Source organism: Capricornis sumatraensis, chromosome 8 (genome assembly GCF_032405125.1).
Source record: "Capricornis sumatraensis isolate serow.1 chromosome 8, serow.2, whole genome shotgun sequence".
Lineage (NCBI taxonomy): Eukaryota > Metazoa > Chordata > Mammalia > Artiodactyla > Bovidae > Capricornis > Capricornis sumatraensis.
The window spans coordinates 22,821,486-22,844,472 of NC_091076.1; the positions used below are offsets into that span (position 1 = coordinate 22,821,486).

The 22,987-nt window shown below is 38.5% G+C and overlaps 2 protein-coding genes across 2 annotated transcripts; one reads left to right on the forward strand and one right to left on the reverse strand.

Annotated features, from left to right (window-relative positions):
* Window positions 1–269: 269 nt before the first annotated feature.
* LOC138083396 (olfactory receptor 8A1) lies at window positions 270–1,202 on the reverse strand. Its single transcript, XM_068977273.1, has one exon. The coding sequence runs from the start codon at window positions 1,197–1,199 to the stop codon at window positions 270–272; it is 930 nt and encodes a 309-aa protein (XP_068833374.1). The 5' UTR covers window positions 1,200–1,202.
* A 13,003-nt stretch (window positions 1,203–14,205) lies between these two features.
* On the forward strand, window positions 14,206–15,147 carry LOC138083903 (olfactory receptor 8B12-like). Its single transcript, XM_068977881.1, has one exon. It carries the CDS (start codon window positions 14,206–14,208, stop codon window positions 15,145–15,147), a length of 942 nt encoding a protein of 313 aa, XP_068833982.1.
* The last annotated feature ends 7,840 nt before the right edge of the window (window positions 15,148–22,987 follow it).

A 22,987-nucleotide genomic window follows, 5' to 3' on the forward strand; every position in this document is an offset into this window, starting at 1 on the left:
ATTAAAGATTTTAAAATTTAAGAAAAAAATAAAAAAAATAAATAAAATGCTTTCTTAAAAAAAAAAAGAACTTGATATCAGCTAGCTTCATATAGAAATGAGAGTAGAGAAAGAGGAGGGGTGAAGGAAGAGGGAAAGACGCAGGTGCAGTCACCCAGCCATGCAGAGAAGGGAGAGTTTCCCATCCCGGGTGGGCAAGCATCCAGGGGCTTCCCTCTGGGACCCCAACAACTTATTTTTAAAATTAAAAAAGAATAATAACATTTGTATTAAAACATTTTTCCTCTCAGAGTTTTGTTCATGGCAGTCTTCACCTCCTTATTCCTCAAGCTGTAGATCAGGGGGTTCAGCATGGGGATCACTGTGGTGTAGAACACGGAGGCCACGTTCTCCTGGGCCAGGGAGCTGGCCGTGGAGGGTTTCAAGTACATGAAGGCAGTTGTTCCATAAAACATCCCCACAGCGGCAAGATGAGAGCTGCAGGTGCTGAAGGCTTTGGCCCTTCCCCCTGTGGTGCTGATGTGGAGGATACTGGACAGGATGAAGGCATAGGAGATTAGGACTGTTAAGCTGGTGACTACAATGTCAAATCCAGCCAAAAAGAAGACTGTCATCTCAGTGTCATAGGTGCTAGAGCAAGAGAGCATCATGAGGGGGAGGATGTCACAGAAGTAATGACTGATAAGGAAATCACAATAGGACAGTTTCAACATGAGGCCGGTCTCTATGGTTGAACCAATGAATCCTATGGCATAGACTCCAGCCACCAGCAGGGAGCAGACTCGATGAGACATGATGATGTTGTAAAGCAAAGGCCTGCAGATGGCAACATAGCGGTCATAGGCCATCACTGTCAGCATGTAACACTCAGCAATGACAAACACCAGGAAGAAGTAGAGCTGGGCCATGCACCCTGCGTAGGAGATGGTGTTCTTGTCTGACACAAAGTTCATCAGCATCTTAGGGGTAGTGACAGAGGAGTAGCAGAGATCCACAAAGGACAGGTTGCTGAGGAAATAGTACATGGGGGTGTGAAGCTGAGCGTTCAGACAAATCAGGGTTATCATGCCCAGGTTTCCCATCATGGTGACTGAGTAGATCCCAAGGAAGAGGAATAAGAGTGGGAGCTGGAGCTCTGGCCGTTTTGTTAAACCTCCAAGAATGAACTCTGTCACTGTGGATTGATTTTCTGCAGCCATTCTCCTCTGGTTGGGTGAAATGCTCTGGGCACAGAAATGAAGATCTCTGTGAAAGCCCATATCAAGAGGGCCTCACTCCAGACCTACCAAGTCAGGAACTCTGGAATGGGATGCAGTGATCTGTGTATCATACTGTCTCCAGGAAAGGCTGATGCGGGCTGAAGTCTGAAAACTTCAATCCTGTAGGTAATAAATAAGCAGTAGAATTCATACTTTGTAGCTGGAGATGTATTTACTTCAGAAATGAAATTTCCCTGTGGTCTACCCAAGTCTTAAATATTCATTTATTTTGAACATATGAATACTTATCTCAAATTGATGCAGTATTAGGGTGAAAGGGTTACCATATCAGTATCTTTTAGTTAAATTTCTATAACTGAATGATGAAGATATTAATAATAGTAATATTAATTCCAAAGTTGGCTGAAAAGTAGTATGGGATATTACATAGTTAGCAATATTTTTTTCAAGAAGTAGAAGTCAGTTCCTATAAAAATGTGAGTTGTGATTGGGTATCTGGAATTTGTTCTTAGATTTTTATCAAATCATGCCCAGGGCAATTCCATTTCTTATATTTATAATCACCTGGAGCATTAAAAAGTATTGATGGCTGTTTTCCACTCAGTTTTTCTTTTTTTTTTTTTTTTAGCGGTTCTCATTAAAACTCATCTATCATGAAGCCTGATGGCATACCTATGTAGGTACCTACTATAGTCTAGAGTAAGATATCAATATTATTATTATTATTTTTGGGTCTATTTTCAGATCATAATATCAAACCATGGCCCCATTATCTCCTTAATGACAAAGTACTGAAATTATAGACATGCTTCTGTAAGAAGCATGGATTATCATTGCTGAGTATATCTATAGATATCCCTTCTCTGACAGGTCTTTCTTAAGCTAAAATCCTTAAACTTGCACTGTTTTAATTGCTTACTTATATAGTTACTATATTTTGTATAATGCTCTTCAGAGGTCAGTCTCATTAACTTGTCCCACAAGTCTTGGGTATGTGAATAAATATATCCAAGAGCTGAAGTTTTAAACCCATGTTCATATTGAGAAAACCACAGTGCCAGACAAAAGTGACTTTGCTGAGGCTTCCTAATTATGAAGGACTTCCTTTCCTCTGATCTTGAGCTCTTCCCCTGGCCCAAGTGTGTAGCCTTAGAAATCTGCACACCTACAGTTTGGAGCAATGTTGTGGTGGAATGTGCTTTACACTGGATGTGTTAGCTTGTGCACAGCATATAAAAAGTATGAATGCTATTATTTCCCTCTTCTCTAGGACAATGAAGCCTAAAAATTCAACTACCCTAAGTCATAAAGCCAAGCAAGACACAGGACTGGGTCTAAAACCTCAGACTTCTGACCACCAGTGTGTTTCATTGTCAGTGAACTGTGTCGCTTTGCTGAAGGTTATTTTGTATGTAGCACTTTATTATTACTTAGTAAACTTAATATATTGAGTTTTGGACATAGAGGATAGATTTTATTGTCGGTTTCAGATGCATTTAAAAAAGTTATCAAGGCAGTATATGTGCATTGTAGAAAATCAGAAACACAAATAAGCAAAAATACAATACCACTTCCTTGCTCCTTGGAGGCTAGCAGCAGTCATGACTATCAGTTTAGATTTTCTGATGCATATATGTACTTACATATGTATTGTGCTCAGTCACTCAGTTTTGTCCAGCTCTTTGCAACTGCATGAACTGTGGCCTGCCAGGCTTCTCTGTTCCAGAAATTCTCAGGCAAGAATACTGGAGTGGGTTGCCATTTCCTACTCCATACATGTATATAAAGTGTGTATATATATATATATATATATATATATATATATATATACACACACACACACATACATATATATATTATACACATGTATAAGCATATATATATTTTTTAAAAAGCATTTTTAACCTGCTTCTAATGTAAGTGCTTTAAATAAGCTTTCTCATTTGATTCCTATAACAGTAATAACTCTGGCACTAGCTATATATGTTTCTCTAGGAATACGAGTGACTTCCCTTTCACTTTTCACTTTCATGCATTGGAGAAGGAAATGGAAACCCACTCCAGTGTTCTTGCCTGGAGAATGTGAGGGATGGGGGAATCTGGTGGGCTTCCATTTATGGGGTCACACAGAGTCGGACACGACTGAAGCGACTTAGCAGCAGCAGCAGCAGGTATATGAGTGCATCCTCAGTCACTTCAGTTGTGTCCGACTCTTTGTGACACTATGGACTATAGCCAGCCAGGCTCCTCTGTCCATGGAATTCTCCATGCAAGAATATTGGAGCAGGTAGCCATGCCCTCTTCCAGGCATATTCTTGACACAGGGATCAAACTTGTGTTGCCTGAAGCTCCTGAACTGCAGGTGGGTTCTTTACCATTGAACCACTGGATGCCCTTTGGTAGCTATCAGTCAGTTCAGTTCAGCTCAGTCACTCAGTCGTGTCCGACTCTTTGCGACCCCATGAATCACAGCATGCCAGGCCTCCATGTCCATCACCAACTCCCGGAGATCACTCAAATTCATGTCCATTGAGTCAGTCGTGCCATCCAGCTATCTCATCCTCTGTTGTCCTCTTCTCCTCCTGCCCCCAATCCCTCCCAGCATCAGGGTCTTTTCCAATGAGTCAACTCTTCACATCAGGTGGCCAAAGTATTGGAGTTTCAGCTTTAGCATCATTCCTTCCGAAGAACATCCAAGACTGATCTCCTTTAGAATGGACTGGTTGGATCTCTTGCAGTCCAAGGGACTCTCAAGAGTCTTCTCCAACACCACAATTCAAAAGCATCAATTCTTTGGCACTCAGCTTTCTTCACAGTCCAACTCTCACATCCATACATGACCACTGGATAAACCAGAGCCTTGACTAGACAGACCTTTGTTGGCAAAGTAATGTCTCTGCTTTTTAATATGCTATCTAGGTTGGTCATAACTTTCCTTCCAAGGAGTAAGCATCTTTTAATTTCATCACTGCAATCACCATCTACAGTGATTTTGGAGCCCCCCAAAATAAAGTCTGCCACTGTTTCCACTGTTTCCTCATCTATTTCCCATGAAGTGATGGGACCAGATGCCATGATCTTAGTTTTCTGAATGTTGAGCTTTAAGCCAACTTTTTCACTCTCCTCTTTCACTTCATCAAGAGGCTTTTTAGTTCCTCTTCACTTTCTGCCATAAGGGTGGTGTCATCTTCATATCTGAGGTCATTGATATTTCTCCCAGCAATCTTGATTCCAGCTTGTGCTTCTTCCAGCCCATCGTTTCTCATGATGTACTCTACATATAAGTTAAATAAGCAGGGTGACAGTATACAGTCTTGATGTACTCCTTTTCCTATTTGGAACCAGTCTGTTGTTCCATGTCCAGTTCTAACAGTTACTTCCTGACCTGCATATAGGTTTCTCAAGAGGTATAAGAGTCTTTAAATTCTTAAGATGTGGGATAAAGACAAGAAAAACTGCATTGCATGGAAAACTTTAAATGTTATTTATTGGTGGTTCAGTTGTTAACTTCATAATAACTATTTCAGAGGTACCTAAGATTTTTAGATATTATTTTCATTTATAACAAAGAAGAAAAATTCCCCTAGGTAGCAACAACAGATTGAAAATATCATATCTATATATCCCCTTCTGTTCAGTTTCTACCTCTTAAAATACTAAGAAACATAGAAAATCCCCCTAGAATATACCATTATCAGAAATCAAAGTGCTTCACAGAGCAGTAAACAGCTTTCATTGAGTGTAGTGCAGATGGGAAAATCCTAGACAGCATTGACTTAGTTATTGATTCCCATATCATCTAATAATATAAAATAGGAAAATATGACCCCATATTTAATATCAGTCACCACAATTATTACCTCCAGTTCTAGCAGACTGCAGAGGCTCAGGATTGCTGCCCATAAGAACACGGCACACAAAGAAGAATTACTTAGAGATGAAGGTAAACATATGGTTGAAAATAGCCTCATTAGAGATAGGAGTTTATGAAAGAAATATTTTTCTGATATAGTTCCTTTAAATCATTATTAACTACCTGTGCTAAGGAAAAATAAAAGATAATTTCCTGGAAATATCAGTGAATGACTTGGTTTCAATAGTCAGGAAATAAATATCAGGAAGGGAGAGGACCATATAGATTTATATCTAGTCCTAAATTTATTCAATGGGGCCAGCACTATCATGAATAATAGGTCCCTGGGGCTGGGAAACTTGGGGGAAGTCTGTTTATATATATAGGTGGAACTTCTCCTGGGATGTAGTCACTTCAGAGACTGGAGTTCTCAGTAAAGAGCAATTAGGGTCTTGGTTTAGAGATGTGCTGGGAACCTTGTTTCACCACCCCCCGCCCCCGATGTGTTAATTTTCCTTTTATTGGGGAAGTCAACTTGCTGCTTGAGAAACAGTGCTTAGTGCTTCTATTTAAATAATTTACCACCAAGAACTTCATCATCATCATCACCACCACCACTACCACCACAGCTGCAACCATCTCGGTCATTGCCTTCATCATCATCAGTCGTTATCATTAGGAAAATTACTCACTATTAGTTATTCACCATAAGGCATAATCAACTAGACTTGAAATGTTTATTTTAAAACATTTAAAAAACATATTGGAATATTTGTGTTAAAAACTATAATTTCAGTAAAGAAATGTTAATTGATAAGGAATGCTAAATTTGTCACCCTGCTTTAGCATCTGTAGCCTGACAGTGTAGAATGGTAGAAGGTTGAAGGGCACAAGAATGTAGACTATATTAATAAGAATGCATTCCAATATCAAACAACAAATTTCAACAATGCACACTGCTATTACTTTTGTGCCAAATTAATGAGAACTCTTTCCCCATATATTCTCATTTATAAGGGAAATATGTTTATAAGAATATGCACTTCTCAAAGATGCATTCAGCAATATGTCACCTATGAAAATGACTACAATGAGATTTTTAAATTAAACTTTTTCTTTCAAAGTAATTGAGCTGTTTCAAATCCTAAAAAATGATGCTGTTAAAGTGCTGCACTCAATATGCCAGCAAATCTGGAAAAATCAGCAGTGGCCAGAGGACTGGAAAAGGTCAGTTTTCATTCCAATCCCAAAGAAAGGCACTGCCAAAGAATGCTCAAACTATTGCACAATTGCACTCATCTCACATGCTAGTAAAGTAATACCTAAAATTCTCCAAGCCAGGCTTCAACAATATGTGAACCGTGAACTTCCAGATGTTCAAGCTGGTTTTAGTAAAGGAAGAGGAACCAGAGATCAAATTGACAACATCCGTTGAATCATCGAAAAAGCAAAAGAGTTCCAGAAAAACATCTATTTCTGCTTTATTGACTATGCCAAAACCTTTGACTATGTGGATCACAATAAACTGTGGAAAATTCTTGAAGAGATGGGAATGCCAGACCACCTGACCTGCCTCTTGAGAAGTCGGTATGCAGGTCAGGAAGTGCTTCACAGAGCAGTTAGAACTGGACATGGAACAACAGACTGGTTCCAAATAGGAAAGGGAGTACATCAAGGCTGTATACTGTCACACTACTTATTTAACTTATATGCAGAGTACATCATGAGAAATGCTGGGCTGGAGGAGGCACAAGCTGGAATCAAGATTGCCAGGAGAAATATCAATAACCTCAGATATTCAGATGACACCACCCTAATGGCAGAAAGTGAGGAAGAACTAAAGAGCCTCTTGATGAAAGTGAAAGAGGAGAGCGGAAAAGTTGACTTAAAGCTCAACATTCAGAAAACAAAGATCACGGTATCCGGTCCCATCACTTCATGGGAAATAGATGGAGAAACAGTGGAAACAGTGGCAGACTATTTTTCTGGGCTCCAAAATCACTGCAGATGTTGTCTGTAGCCATGAAATAAAAAGATGCTTACTCTTTGGAAGAAAAGTTATGACCAACCTAGACAGCATATTCAAAAGCAGAGACATTATTTGCCAGCAAAGGTCGATCTAGTCAAGGCTATGGTTTATGTGAGAGTTGGACTGTAAAGAAAGCTGAGTGCCAAAGAATTGATGCCTTTGAACTGTGGTGTTGGAGAAGACTCTTGAGAGTCCCTTGGACTACAAGGAGATCCAACCAGTCCATCCTAAAGGAAATCAGTCCTGAATGTTCATTGGAAGGACTGATGCTGAAGCTGAAACTCCAATACTTTGGCCACCTGATGTGAAGAAGTAACTCATTGGAAAAAACCCTGATGCTGGGAATGATTGAAGGGAGAGGAGAAGGGGGCAACAGAGGATGAAATGGTTGGATGGCATCACTGACTCAATGGACATGAGTTTGAGTAAACTCTGGGAGTTGGTGATGGATAGGGAGGCCTGGTGTGCTGCAGTCCATGGGGTTGCAAAGAGTCAGACACCACTGAGCGACTGAACTGAACTGATCCCTCCTGCCCCTCATTTTTTTTTTTTTTTGGTAGTGTAGACTTTACTGGGGACAATTTCTTTCACCTTTAATTTGTTTGAAATTTTTTCTCTCTTTTCTATTTTGGAAGAATATGCTACCACAAATAGAATATGAAACATTTTTCTCTTTCAGTTTTAAAGATGTAATTTCAATGTTCTTTGACTTCTGTTTTTAAGTAACAGGTCAGTTATATTTTTTGCTCCTTTGAAAACAATGTCCCTTCTATCATGATTGCTTTTAGACTTTTTCTTTTTTCTTTGGTTTTCATTAGTATAAGTATGATAAGCTTAGGTGTGGTATATTTTATATTCATATTGCTTATGGTTTCCTGGGCTGTTTTTTTCTAGGAAAGAACAGAAACTGCTTCAGTTTTTGTTGTGCTAGAACACATGTAAGAATTAAAGATTTTAAAATTAAAAAAAATAATAAAATAAAATAAAATATGTAAAAAAATAAAAACATATAGCATACATTTTACCATCTTAAAAAATTTTATTGAGGTACAGTTGTTTTACAACATTGTTTTAGTTCGTACTGCACAGCAAAGTAAACCAGCTCTGCGTATATATTATATATCCCTTCTTTTTTGTGGTTCCTTCCCATTTAGGTCTCCACAGAGCACAGAATAGAGTTCCCTGTGCTACACAGTTAGGTTATCATTAGTTATCTATTTTAGACATAGTGTCAATAACATATATATCCCAAATCCCAATTCATCCCACCACTCCCTTTGGTATCCATACATTCAGACATATTTCTATGTCTGTATCTCTGTTTCTGCTTTGTAAATAAGATAATCTAACACCAATTCTGGGCTTTTTTTTTTTTTAATTCTGTGGGTTCATTATTTCATCAAATCGGGAAAACTTTCATCTATAATCTTTAAAAATATTCTGTTTACTCCAGTTCTCACCTAACCCACCTTTTGAAACTCTGATTACACATATGTTGGCATTGTTTTGAAGTCTGTGGTTGCTGTGGTCTTTATTGTTTTTCTATCTTCATTTTAGTATGATAATTTCCATTGTTCTGTTTTGCTTTTAAGCAAAACTTTCTTTGGCTGTGCTGAGCCTGCTATTAAGTCAATCTAATGAATTTTTAATTTCTAATACTGTACTTTTCAGTTTTGAATTTTTTGGGAAAATCTCCTTTATTTTTACTGTTTTAATAGATCTGTTGGAATTTGCCATCTGTTAGTCAATTTTGTATTTCTTTCAACTAAATTTAAAAACTAAATAATTAGAGAAGCTACTTTAAAGTCTTTGCTAATAGCAACATTCAGGTCACATGTGGATCTGACTTACTGAATATTTTTTCTTCTTGATTGTGAGTCATATTTTCCTGTTTCTTTAAAAATTTTTATTGGAGCATAGTTGATTTACAATGTCGTGTTAGATTCAGGTGTACAGCAAAGGAAATACAATGTATATGTATAGCACTCTGTTTTAGATTCTTTTCCCATATAGGTATTACAAAGTGTTGAGTATTGTTCCCCATGCTATATAGCAGGTCCTTATTAGTTATCTCTTTTATATGTAGTAGTGTGTATATATGTCAATCCCAATCTCCCAGTTTATTTCCCCCCATCCTACTTCCCCCCAGTAACCAGAAGCTTGTTTTCTACATCTGTGACTTTATTTCTGCTTTGTAAATAAGTTCATGTTACCATTTTTTTTTTAATTTTAAAATCTTTAATTCTTACATGTGTTCCCAAACATGAAACCCCCTCCCACCTCCCTCCCCATAACATCTCTGTGGGTGATCCCCATGCACCAGCCCCAAGCATGCTGTATCCTGTGTCAGACATAGACTGGCGATTCAATTCTTACATGATAGTATACATGATAGAATGCCATTCTCCCAAATCATCCCGCCCTCTCCCTCTCTCTCTGAGTCCAAAAGTCCGTTATACACAGCTGTGTCTTTTTTCCTGTCTTGCATACAGGGTCGTCATTGCCATCTTTCTAAATTCCATATATATGTGTTAGTATACTGTATTGGTGTTTTTCTTTCTGGCTTACTTCACTCTGTATAATCGGCTCCAGTTTCATCCCTCTCATCAGAACTGATTCAAATGAATTCTTTTTAACGGCTGAGTAATACTCCATTGTGTACATGTACCAAAGCTTTCTTATCCATTCATCTGCTGATGGACATCTAGGTTGTTTCCATGTCCTGGCTATTATAAACAGTGCTGCGATGAATGTTACCATTTTTTAAGGGTTGCCAAGAGTCGGACACGACTGAGCGACTGAACTGAACTGAACTGAGGGTTCCATGCATAGAAAGCATCATATGATACTTATAATTCTCTGTCTGATGTGTTTTCCTCAGTATGACAATCTCTAAGTCCATCCATGTTGCTGCAAATGTCATTATTTCATTCTTTTCATGGCCGAGTAATATTCCATTGTTTGTATATACCAAATCTTCTTTATCCATTCCTCTGTTGATGGACGTTTAGGTTGCTTCTATGTTCTGGCTATTGTAAATAGTGCTGCAATGAACATTAGGGTGCATGTATCTTTTCAAATTATGGTTTTCTTTGGATATATGCCCAGGAGTAGGATTTCTGGAACCATATAGCAGCTTTATTTTTATTTCTTGATGATGGGTCATAATTTCCTGCTTCTTTGTATTTATAGTAATTTTTCATTTTATAATGATGGACATCATGAATATACTGTAGAAACTGTAGATTATGTTATTCTTCTCTACAGAATGTAGGAGTTTGTCTTTGGATGCAGATAATTTACTAGATCACCTTGATCCTGTTGAGATCTGAATTCAGGCTTTGCTAAGATGGATCCAGTTCAGTTTTGCCCTTAGTCTGAAGACTAGCTGTTACTGAGAAGGTATCAGTTTCAGACCTCATCCTAATTCCTGGTATCCAAATGCCTGAAGGTCTTTATCTTTGGCTTCTTCCTCTCTATACTTTGCCCCACAAATTTCAGCTGTCTTAACATCCTCGAGCATTGGTCTTTATTTATTCTACTCGTAGAGACTGTTGTCATTTGCTTGGGTTCCACTTCACTATGCTCTGTTTGGAAATTGTCATTAGGGAGAAAGTTAGGTTGAATGTGTCAGTCACCTTACATTCTTGCCTTCTCTCAAGAATTTCATCTCCGTGCTGTCTGCTTCCCAATGCTTGCAGATAGGTGCTTTATATTATTTCCAGTCTGATAGTTGCTTATGGTCACAGGGTAAGTGTGATAATAGCTGTTCTGTTATACTTGAAATCAGAAGTCTGATTACTATAGCTTGTTCTCTGTGTGCCTGCCAAGCTGAAGGTCATATGGCAACATGGACCAGGAGAGGCTGGAAACCTGGAGATGTGAACTAGATCTGTGACACTGGGCAACTGACTTTACTCCCTTGGGTCTGCTCTGTGTCTCTAAGGTGTGGATAAGTATCGGTTCTGTGGATATGCAAGTTTCTGGCACTGGAACCACTAGAGAAGGTTTAAAAATATGGCTGCCATTTATACCCACAGACATGCTGATTCAGAGGATGTGGGTGGAGCCCAGAATTTTTCCTTTTTCCTTCTTTTAGTTTTATTGAGCTATAACTAACATACAGCATTGTATATATTTAAGGTGTAGAGAATAATTACTTGACTTACATTATGAAATGATTATTATTATAAGTTTAGTGATAACTTATCATCACTTATAGATAATTATCCTCTCATATAGATATGACATTAAAGAAAGAGGAAAAATTTTTTTGTGATGAGCACCCAGAATTTACTTTCAACTTTCATATGTAACATTCAGCTGTGTTAATTTTATCATACTGTACATTATATTCCTAATACTTATTCATCTTATAATTGGAACTTTGTACCTTTTGACTGTCTTCATCCAACTCTAGCCCCACTCCTTGTCCCAGCCCCTGCCTCTGGGGACCATAAATCTGATCTCTTTTTCTATGAGTTTGTTGATTTTGGAAGAGTAACTGACCTACAACGCTATGTTAGCTCCTGTTACACCACATAGTGATTTGATATTTCTATATGTTTCAAAGTGATCACTATCGTAAGTCGAGCTACAATATGTCACCATACAAAGATACTATAGTTACTGTCCATATTCTATAGTTATCATCTATAGTTATCATCTATCATACTATATTCTATAGTATCAGACTGTACATTTTATACTCACGACTCATTTGTTCTGCAACTGGAAATTTATATCTCTTAATTTCCCTCACTTTTCTCAGAATTTCTTTTTAATAAACACTCTAGGAACTTTTAGTGCTTAGCCATGTTTGTGAAACACTGGATTTGGTAATTTCCTGAGTCTTTTCAGGTCAAAATTCTGAGTATGTAGGCTTGATATTAAAGAAAGTAAGAAAAGATTGAAAGATCAAGACAAAGGATAAACAATTTTTGACAAGGCAGAAGTTTGTGTTGGGGAGAAGATAAAGACAGAAGCAAACCAAAGAGGAAGAACAAATTTGGATGTATCACTGCCCTGGGAATCTTATCCACCAGGATTCAGTCTGTGAGCCTGAGAAGGTGAAAAGTCAATAGAGAGGAGCACTCGATGAAAAGCGGGTGGTGCACTGGGATGATCCAGAGGGATGGGATGGGTAGGGAGGTGGGAGGGGGGGTTCAGGATGGGGAACACATGTACACCCATGGCAGATTCAAGTCAATGTATGGCAAAACCAATGCAATATTGTAAAGTAAAATAAATAAACAGAAAAAATAATTTTATTAAAAAAAAAAGTGGGTGGAAGGCAGGGACAGCCAAAGGGAGTTTTAATTCAGAGAAAGGCTGCTCCTGACAGAAGTTGAAAGCAGTTACCTGATAGAGATTATTTGTTACCACTAAATTTACACCCCTTGAGAGGATAAGGGCAGGGAATCACAAAAATTTCCTTGTTAAAACTAGATACAGTACAGTTCTTCCTGGAATAAATTGGAATATGAATACATTATTGAGTGTCCCACTCTAAATTTTATGAGTATAAATAGCCCTTGGTGTTACTATTCCTTGATACACTTCTTGTTTTTATTAAAGTCATTGCATATTTGTTACTTTCCAACAGATTGCCAGATTTGTGAAGGCAGGGACATTGCTTTATGGATTTCAGCAGCTCTCACCAGAAGGAAGTTTAGGCTAGTGATTACAAAATAAGTACCTGGGGTTAGATAGACCCAGGCTTGTGGGCTCTGAAACACAATGTCTCTCTGAGTAACTTACCTTTAAAATGAATATCATTATTGTGAGAAATAAATAATATATGTATATGGTATTTTTGATCTTGGCAGCTAGAACTCAGTGTAAAGGATTTGTGTTATGCACAGTATTGGATATTCAAGAAATGGTGATGACAGTCATTTTTATCACAATGATTTTTCTCTTAATTGTACCAGACCAGTGTTTGTTGAAAGAAACTGTCTCTAGAAGCCAAATTAAACAATATCAGGGGTATTAGCAAACATTTCTTCCCCTGGGAAAGTAATCTCTCAGAAAATGGTCTTGAGGGAGTTTCTGAATAATCAAGTCACTGAGATCTACAATCCTAATAAAACTGCCTATTCTCACGTTATCCATGAGTCAGGAAAGGGCACCGTATTCTTCCTTGTAGCTGGAGGGTGTTTTGGGAAGTTAGTAATTGGAAATCAAGCTCTTCGAGGCAGAAAGAGATACAAGATAAATGAGAAGTTATGATTCTCTGGAGCAGACTGGGAGGAGAGAGTTCTGAACTCAAAGCTGTCCTCTTCTATGGATGTGGTCATTTTCTTCCCAGGACCATTGTGGACAAGAGACACTGAAGTATAGCATTACAGCTCTACACTAAAGGAAGGTGAGTGTGTGCCTGGCTCTGGTCAGTCATGTAACGTGGTGGTTACCAGTGCAAACGGTGAGAGTCAGACTGCCCAAGTTCACCTTCTGGCTGCTACTCAGCAGTTTTGGGACTTGGATGAGTTACTTAACTCAGTTGTCTCATCTACAAAATGGGGATAAAGATATAGTCACATAGCTCTTAGTACATGTAAGTGACCACTTAATAAGTGCTAGCTTAAAACATTATTAGTAAACCTAAGGCCACTAGAGTTAGGAGATTTTGGAAAAAATGTCACCTCACTTTTTTGATGTGATAGCAGTGGCCCAGAGGTGGGAGCTCTGAGAAGTCAGAGTGTCTTCCGCCAGTCAGGATTCTTTCCAGGGAAAGTCCCCAGGTGTCAGCAACTGAAACAGAGGCAGGAGAAAGGGGACTCAGAAAACGGACTGACTTAAAGATCTAAAAGATATCTATCTTACTTGTGAAGGAGTTTTCTGCTTTTTGCTTTCTCAAGTAGTGCCAGTTCTCACTCTGGAGGCCTAATCTAGCCTCTTTATTGTTCTCTGGAAGTTAAAGACACTACGGTTGGAAAGATAGATCCATAGAAACAGTAGAAACCCTCCTTCCACACTAAAGCTCAAATATCTCTGTGGATTCCATTCTCAGGAATTCGACAGTGGGACTGGGAGGTTGGTGGTCTTGTTTTTAAGTGGTTCTCTTTTCTTTTCCCCATGGACCAGTTTTTCTTCAGGGGAGAATGGGAGCTGAGAACTCTTCGGTGACAGAATTCATCCTCGCAGGCTTAACAGACCAGCCAGGACTGCACATCCCCCTCTTCCTCCTGTTTCTAGGTTTCTATGTGGTCACCGTAGTGGGGAACCTGGGCTTGATAACGCTGATTGGGTTGAACTCGTGCCTGCACACCCCCATGTACTTCTTCCTCTTCAACCTCTCCTTAATAGACTTCTGTTACTCCACTACTATCACTCCCAAAATGCTGATGAGTTTCGTCTCGAAGAAGAACACCATCTTGCATGCGGGGTGTTTGACTCAACTGTTTTTCTTCTGCTTCTTTGTCATCTCTGAGTCCTTTGTCCTGTCAGCGATGGCATATGACCGCTATGTTGCCATCTGTAAGCCACTGGTGTACACAGTCACCATGTCTCCTAAGGTCTGTTTACTGCTTTTGTTGGGTGTGTATGTGATGGGGTTTTCAGGGGCCATGGCCCACACAGGAAGCATAGCAAGTCTGATCTTCTGTGCTGACAACCTCATCAATCATTTCATGTGTGATATCCCACCTCTCCTTGAGCTCTCTTGTAACAGCTCTTATATGCATGAGCTGGTGGTCTTCATATTTGTGGCTATTGACATTGGAATGCCCATTGTCACCATCTCCATCTCTTATGCTCTAATCCTCTCCAGCATTCTCCGCATTCACTCCACTGAGGGCAGGTCCAAAGCTTTCAGTACATGCAGCTCCCACATAATAGTGGTTTTCCTTTTCTTTGGTTCTGGGGCTTTTGTGTATCTCAAACCACCTTCTGTTTTGCCCCTTGACCAAGGGAAAGTGTCCTCCCTCTTCTATACCATTGTGGTGCCCATGCTAAATCCGCTGATATATAGTTTGAGGAACAAGGATGTCAAAGCTGCCTTGAGGAAAACCTTGAGGAAAATCAATTTATTGAGAAAGGAGTAATATTTGAAGAAAAAGATACAATGCTTTGTTTCTCAGTGTTTTCAATGAAAAATGCAAATTCCAGTTTTTTTTCCCTTTTATATAGAAAGAGAGCTTTAAGTCTTTATGTTTAGATCAATGTTTAGAACAGACCTATTTGTCATGTCCCTTGACCCAACTTTAGTGTTCCAAGACTATTTTCCAAGCAAATTTTCTGCAATCATCGATAATTTAATTTTGAATGGGTTAAACTATATGTAACCCATTAAATCTATAATTTGTATATAATTTAACCTAATCTCCTCAGTAACAGATGTTGGAGACTTAGAAGTATTATATATGTTTTCCAGGCCCACACAGCTAACTGGTGCCACAGTTGGGACTGGAATCAAGTTCCTTGAATTCCAATTTACTTTGCTTTCCTTTATGCTATGCTTTCTTGCTTCATTTTGTTGCTGCCTTTGCAGATTTCATTTTTAAGTATGATAACAACAGACTGGTTCCAAATAGGAAAAGGAGTACGTCAAGGCTGTATACTGTCACCCTGCTTATTTAACTTCTATGCAGAGTACATCATGAGAAACACTGGGCTGGAAGAAGCACAAGCTGGAATCAAGATTGCCAGGAAAAATATTAATCACCTCAGATGTGCAGATGACACCACCCTTACGGCAGAAAATGGAGAGGAAGTAAAAAGCCTCTTGATGAAAGTGAGAGGAGAGTGAAAAAGTTGGCTTAAAGCTCAACATTTAGAAAACGAAGATCATGGCATCTGGTCCCATCGCTTCATGGGAAATAGTTGGGGAAATAGTGGAAACAGTGTCAGACTATTTTTTTGGGCTCCAAAATCACTGCAGATGGTGATTGCAGCCATGAAATTAAAAGACACTTACTCCTTCGAAAGAAAGTTATGACCAACCTAGATAGCATATTCAAAAGCAGAGACATTACTTTGCCAACAAAGGTCCGTCTAGTCAAGGCTATGGTTTATCCAGTGGTCACGTATGGATGTGAGAGTTGGACTGTGAAGAAAGCTGAGTGCTGCAGAATTGATGCTTTTGAACTGTGGTGTTGGAAAAGACTCTTGAGAGTCCCTTGGACTGCAAGGAGATCCAACCAGTCCATTCTGAAGGAGATCAGTCCTGGGTGTTCTTTGGAAGGACTGATGCTAAAGCTGAAACTCCAATACTTCGGCCACCTCATGAGAAGAGTTAACTCATTGGAAAAGACCCTGATGTTGGGAGGGATTGGGAGCAGGAGGAGAAGGGGATGATAGAGGATGAGATGGCTGGATGGCATCACCGACTCGATGGACATGAGTTTGGGTGAAGTCTGGGAGTTGGTGATGGACAGGGAGGCCTGGCATGCTGTGATTCATGGGGTTGCAAAGAGTTGGACATGCCTGAGTGACTGAACTGAATTGAACTGAACTGATAAGCATATTAAAGCCTGATTCTGCTTATAGTAATTTAATTTACCTCACAATAAGTCATTTTTGAATATTGCATTTTGACCAATGACAGTAGAGCTATGTTAAAAATGTGGTGTGGGGGTGGCAAGTATGTAAGTCTGAGATACTAGGTGAAGTATGGTAATTCCTGGTTATGCATGGCAGCTGCAGGAACTGTCCTAATGATTATGAACAACTGTAGGTTTAACAGTTAGAAAGATGCTGAGTGGAAAGTTTCAGACATTATTTCAAGACCAGTAGAGTCAGATTTCATAATTTTTTCCCAAGGATTATTTGGGGCGTTTTAGCTATGATGGAAAACTGTGGCTCAAGATACTCAACTAAGTGTAAGTTCTAATGAAGAAGTAAATAATTTGGGGATCTAGTTAGTTATCAAGGAAGTACTAAAAGCAGCAGATTATTAGAAGAGGCCATTTCCATAGAATTTTAAGGCACTATAGATTACACTGATCTTTTCATGCAGGTGTGTGTGGGAATCAGAGCGTTCCTCTCTACTGGTTTATATATCTACAACATTGAGTAAAGGTTTCCAGAATACATCAGAACACTTTGATCTCAATGACATATTAGTGATAAAGGAAGGTTTTTTGGAAAAGTGTTAGCATGCTAAGAGCTGAGGAGTCAATCACTGTCTTGTGAGTTTTTCTTTGGAAAGATTCTCTTCTGGGAAAAAGGAAACTTTGGATGAGTGACGGGCTTTGCCATTTATTTAACACACATCAAAGGTGAAGTTATAAAACTGAGAGTGTTGAAACACTGATTATGGGACCCGAGCACCTGCATATTTCATTATCCAAGGTGGGTCCTGTGACCAATCCTCTGCAGATGCTGAGGGATGACTATGCTTCAGTGTGGAAGTTTGCATTATTGGTCAGAATTCTGTCACTCAGTTAGTAGTATTATGGATCCACACCTTGCCATGGTTTCATTTTCAGTTCAATTCAGTTCAGTTCAGTCACGCAGTCATGTCCAACACTTTGCAACCCATGAATTGCAGCACGTCAGGCCTCCCTGTCCATCACCAACTCCCAGACTTCACCCAAACTCATGTCCATCGAGTCGGTGATGCCATCCAGCCATCTCATCCTCTGTCGTCCCCTTCTCCTCCTGTTCCCAATCCCTCCCAGCATCAGGGTCTTTTCCAATGAGTCAACTCTTCGCATGAGGTAGCCAAAGTATTGGAGTTTCAGCTTCAGCATCAGTCCTTCCAAAGAACACCCAGGACTGATCTCCTTCAGAATGGACTGGTTGGATTTCCTTGCAGTCCAAGGGACTCTCAACAGCCTTCTCCAACACCACAGTTCGAAAGCATCAATTCTTCGGCGCTCAACTTTCTTCAGAGTTCAACTCTCACATCCATACATGACCACTGGATAAACCAGAGCCTTGACTAGACAGACCTTTGTTGGCAAAGTAATGTCTCTGCTTTTGAATATGCTATCTAGGTTGGTCATAACTTTCCTTCCAAGGAGTAAGCATCTTTAGGTAGCATATATTTCTGTGCCTCACTGATGATCAGCTAGGACACATGAGCCATTTTGGTCAATCAGACATTAACAGATGCGATGTAAGCAGGTGCAAGGGATGTGTGTGCAAGGGATGCGTTTGCAAGGTTGGACTTACCTCTCATGCTTCTGCTTTGAGAAGAGCTTCTCTTAGGTAATTGCTACTGTTTCTAACTGATTCTCACAACAAACACATGTGGAGTAGATTTTTTTTTCCAATTTAGTGACTTTTAATATAATCACAGTTGTGTAATTATCACACAAAAATTTTTATTTTATTTTACTTTTTGTATTAATAGAAAATCAGTTTATTTTTCAATTTTAATTTTATATTGGAGTAGAGATGACTAACAGTTTTTCATTAGTTTCAGGTGCAGAGCAAAGTGACTCAGTAACATGTACACATCTATCTATTCTTTTTCAAATTCTGTATCTGTTTAGACTATTGCAAAGTATTGAGGAGATTCCCTGTGCTATATAGTAGTTTCCTGTTGGCTATCTATTTTATTTAGTTTTATAATTAATTTTTATTGTAGTATACTTGCTTTCCAATGTTATGTTAGTTTCTACAGTACAGCAAAGTGAATCAGCTACATGTACATATATCCTCCTCCTTTTTGGATTTTCTTCCCATCTAGGTCACCTCAGAGCACTGAGTTCCCTGTATTACACAATCAGTTCTCCTTAGCTATGTATTTACAGAGAGTATCAACAGTGTATATGTGTCATTTCCAATCTCTCAATTCCTCTCATCGCCACCTTCCTCCTTATTATCTATACATCATTCTCTACATCTGTGTCTTCACTTCTGCTTTGCAAGTATGATCACCTGTACCGTTTTTCTAGATTCCACGTGTGCATTAATGTATGACATTTGTTTTTCTCTTTCTGACTTACTTTATTTACTCTGTTACAGTTCATAGGTCCATCTATGTCTTCACAAATGACCCAATTTCATTCCTTTTTATGGCCGAATAATATTCCATTGTGTATATGTACCACATCTTCTTTATGTATTCCTCTTTTGCTGGAGGTTTAGGTTGCTTCCAAGCTATCGTATTTTGCTATAGCAACTGCAATGAACTAAGATAGATTTAAATAGACATTTGTCTAAAGATGACATATAGTCAACAAGCAACTGAAAAAATGTTCGATATTACTAAACACCAGACAATGTAAGTCAAAAGTAAGTCACAATGAGGTATAATCTCACACTTACTATAATGGCTACTATTAGAAAAAAATCCAGAAAACAGCAAGTATAAGTGAAAATATAGAAAAATTGGAACACTTGTGTGTTACTGGTGAGTCTGTAAAATGGAGTAATCACTATGGAAAACAATATGAAGTTTCCTAAAAGAATAAAAATAGAACTACTATACGATTCAGTATCATACTTCTGCAATATATCTAAGAGAATTGACAGCAGGATTTGCATGCCAGTGTTCATGCAGCAGTATACACAACAGCCAAGAGGTAGGAGCAACCCATATGTCCATCAATGATGAATGAATAAAGAAAATTTGATACATACATACAACGAAATATATATTCCTCCTTAAAAAGTAAGGAAATCCTGCCATAATGCTACAATGGATGAACCTGAGAATATTATGCTAAGTGAAGTAAGCCAGCCACAAAAAGACAAATATTGTATGATTCCACTTATATAAGCTATTTGAAATAGTCAAATTCTTAAGAAGAGAAGTAGAACGGTGGTTACCAGGGGCTTCAGGGAGGAAGAAAATGAGAGTCATTGTGTAATGGGAATAGAGTTTCAGACTCACAAGATGAAAACTTTCCAGAGATCTTTTTCACAACAGTGTACACATAGCTAACACTGATGAACCGAACTATGCACTTAAAATAGTTAAGGTAGTAAATTTTATGTTATGTGTGTGTTTTTTTAACCACAATTAAAAGTAAATAAAAAATAAAATTATATGGTGTTAAATAAATTATGTTCTCATTTCCTACCTGGACAAACTACTTTAACAACCTTGGAAGGCCTGATTTGAATCCTAAGATGCTTTGAAGTTCCAAGCCAAAGGCAGTTGCTCATGGAGAGCCACCCTGTTCTTAGGAACCTGCCCATGGGCCACGGCTTACTCTCACTGCTCCTCATTTCCACTCTTCTTAAAATGTGAGGGGCCAACACATACACAGCATAAACACCTCCAGTCCATGTGCCCAGTTCTCATCCTCATCCCCTGCATACAGTTTCTGCCTGATCTCCCCTTGGAGTGAACACATCAACAGTATAGTTGTGTCTGCTTCTGGAAGAATGGACTCATAGAGGAGGCCTGAATAGACCCTTGAAGCTGAAGAGTCATGCTCCAAGCAAATATCTATGTGTGATCTTTTGAACTGGAGCATTAACGATTACAAGACTTTTCCTTGCAGGCCTGGCAGGCCACAGGGGAAAGCTCCAGCTGGGTTTAACCTTCCATGTAGAGAAAAGGAAATACTCTACTCCAGCCAACTCTGGTGGCTTTCCTGGTGGCTCAGATGGTAAAGAATCTTCCTGCAATGCAGGAGACCTGAGTTCGATCCCTGGGTTGGGAAGATCCCCTAGAGAAGGAAATGGCTACTCACTCCAGTATTCTTGCCTAGAGAATCTCATGGACAGAGGAGCCTGGCAGGCTGCAGTCCATGATGTCACAGAGAGTTGGACATAACTGAGCAACTAAGCACATTAGCACTAGCCATCCTTTCCAGGCTTACATATGTTCAGTGGTGAATTCTATCAAATATTTTAAAAAGAAATGATATGCATTCTCTAAAATTTCTCTTGGATGATATAAGCAGAGTAATTACTTTTAAGAACATTCTATGAAGTCAACATTAACTTACATCTAAGAGTAGACAAAGACAGTATATGAGAAAAACTAACAAAAACTATAGACTAATCTCTCTCATAAACACAGACGCAAAAATCTTCAACAAAATATCAGCAAGTAGAATCTAACAATATATTAAAAAATTATGCACTATGACTAAGTGTTATTTTTTCCAGTTGTGCAAGATTGTTTCAACATTTAAAAATCAGTTGATGTAATTCAACTGATAAATGGTTTAAGGAAGAAAAATCACATGATCACACCAATGGTTGCAGAAAAGGCATTTGACAAAGTCCAAAACTCAAGCATGATAAAAACTCTCTGTAAACTAACAGTAAAGAGGAACTTTCTCTACTTGAAAGAGAATACCTACACAAAACCTAAAGTTAACATCATACTTAATGATGAAAAACTTGAAACTTCCCCACTAAGATTAGGAGCAAGGCAAGGATGTCCCTCTCATGACTGCTTTTCAATATAGTGTTGGCCCTAGGTAGTCAGTAAGACAAGAAAAGGAAATAAAATGTATACAGATCAGGAAGAGAGACATAAAACTGTTTTTCTTCATAGATGGCATAGTTGTCATACAGAAAATCTAAAAGAATCAACAAGAAAACTCCTGAAACCACAAGTGATTATAACAAGGTGGAAGGATGTAAGTTAACATACAGAAGTCAATTGCTTTCCTGTATCAGCAAAGACTATGTGGAATTTAAAGTTACAAACACAACCCCATTTACATTAGCAGCCCATAAAATGATACTTCAAATAAATCTAACAAGATATGTGCAAACTCTTTATGAGGAAAACTACAAAATGCTGATGAAATAACTGAAAGAATAACAAAATTAATGGAGTTACTCCATGTGTGTGAACCTGAAGACTTGATATTGTCACAATTTCACTTCTTCTGAACTTGATCTATAGATTCTACACAATTCCAGTCAAAGTCCCAGCAGGTTATTTTGTGGATAATGACAAACTGATTACAAAGTTTATACAGAGAGGCAAAAGACTCAGAATTGCCAATGCACACTGAAGAAGTAGAACTGAATTAAAAGTTGGAGGACTGATACTACTCAATGTCATGACTTACTATTGATCTAAAGTGATAGCAATCATGTACTGTAGGCAGGCTAGACAAAGAGATCAATGGAATAGAGATCCTAGAAATAGACTCACATAAATACAGACAATTGGTCATTGACAACTGACCTTTGTAAAGAAAACAAACAAACAAACAATGGAGCCAAGATAATGTTATTAAAGAATGGTTCCGTACAACATGTAAGAAAATGAATCACACAAGAGTTTACATTGCTCACAAAAACTAACTTAAAATATCTCAAGCTTAAATGTAAAATACAAAACTGTAAAATTCCTAGAAGGTAACTGGAAAAATCTAGATGACCTTGGGTGTGGCAATGACCTTTTAGGTACAAGACAAAAAGAATGATTTATAAAACAAGGAATTGAGAAGCTGGACTTCAATAAAATTAAAAATTTCTACTCTGTAGAAGGACATTGTCAAGAGGATGAAAAGACAGGCTGTAGTTTACATGAAAATATTTGCAAAAGATATATCTGATTTATGTCAGAGAGTGTACGAATGGATAAGAAAGCTGTGGTACATATACACAATGGAGTATTACTCAGCCATTAAAAAGAATACATTTGAATCCGTTCTAATGAGGTGGATGAAGCTGGAGCCGATTATACAGAGTGAAGTAAGCCAGAAAGAAAAACACCAATACAGTATACTAACACATATATATGGAATTTAGAAAGATGGTAATGATAACCCTGTATGCGAGACAGCAAAAGAGACACAGATGTATGGAACAGTCTTTTGGACTCTGTGGGAGAGGGCGAGGGTGGGATGATTTGGGAGAATGGCACTGAAACATGTATACTATCATGTAAGAAATGAATTGCTAGTCTAGGTTTGACACAGGATACAGGATGCTTGGGGCTGGTGCACTGGGATGACCCAGAGAGATGATATGGGAAGGGTGGTGGGAGGGGGGATCAGGGTTGGGAACTCA

Bases quoted from the DNA above. Each gene is read 5' to 3' on its own strand.
- LOC138083396 (XM_068977273.1), bottom strand. From the start codon at position 1,199: ATGGCTGCAGAAAATCAATCCACAGTGACAGAGTTCATTCTTGGAGGT.
- LOC138083903 (XM_068977881.1), top strand. From the start codon at position 14,206: ATGGGAGCTGAGAACTCTTCGGTGACAGAATTCATCCTCGCAGGCTTA.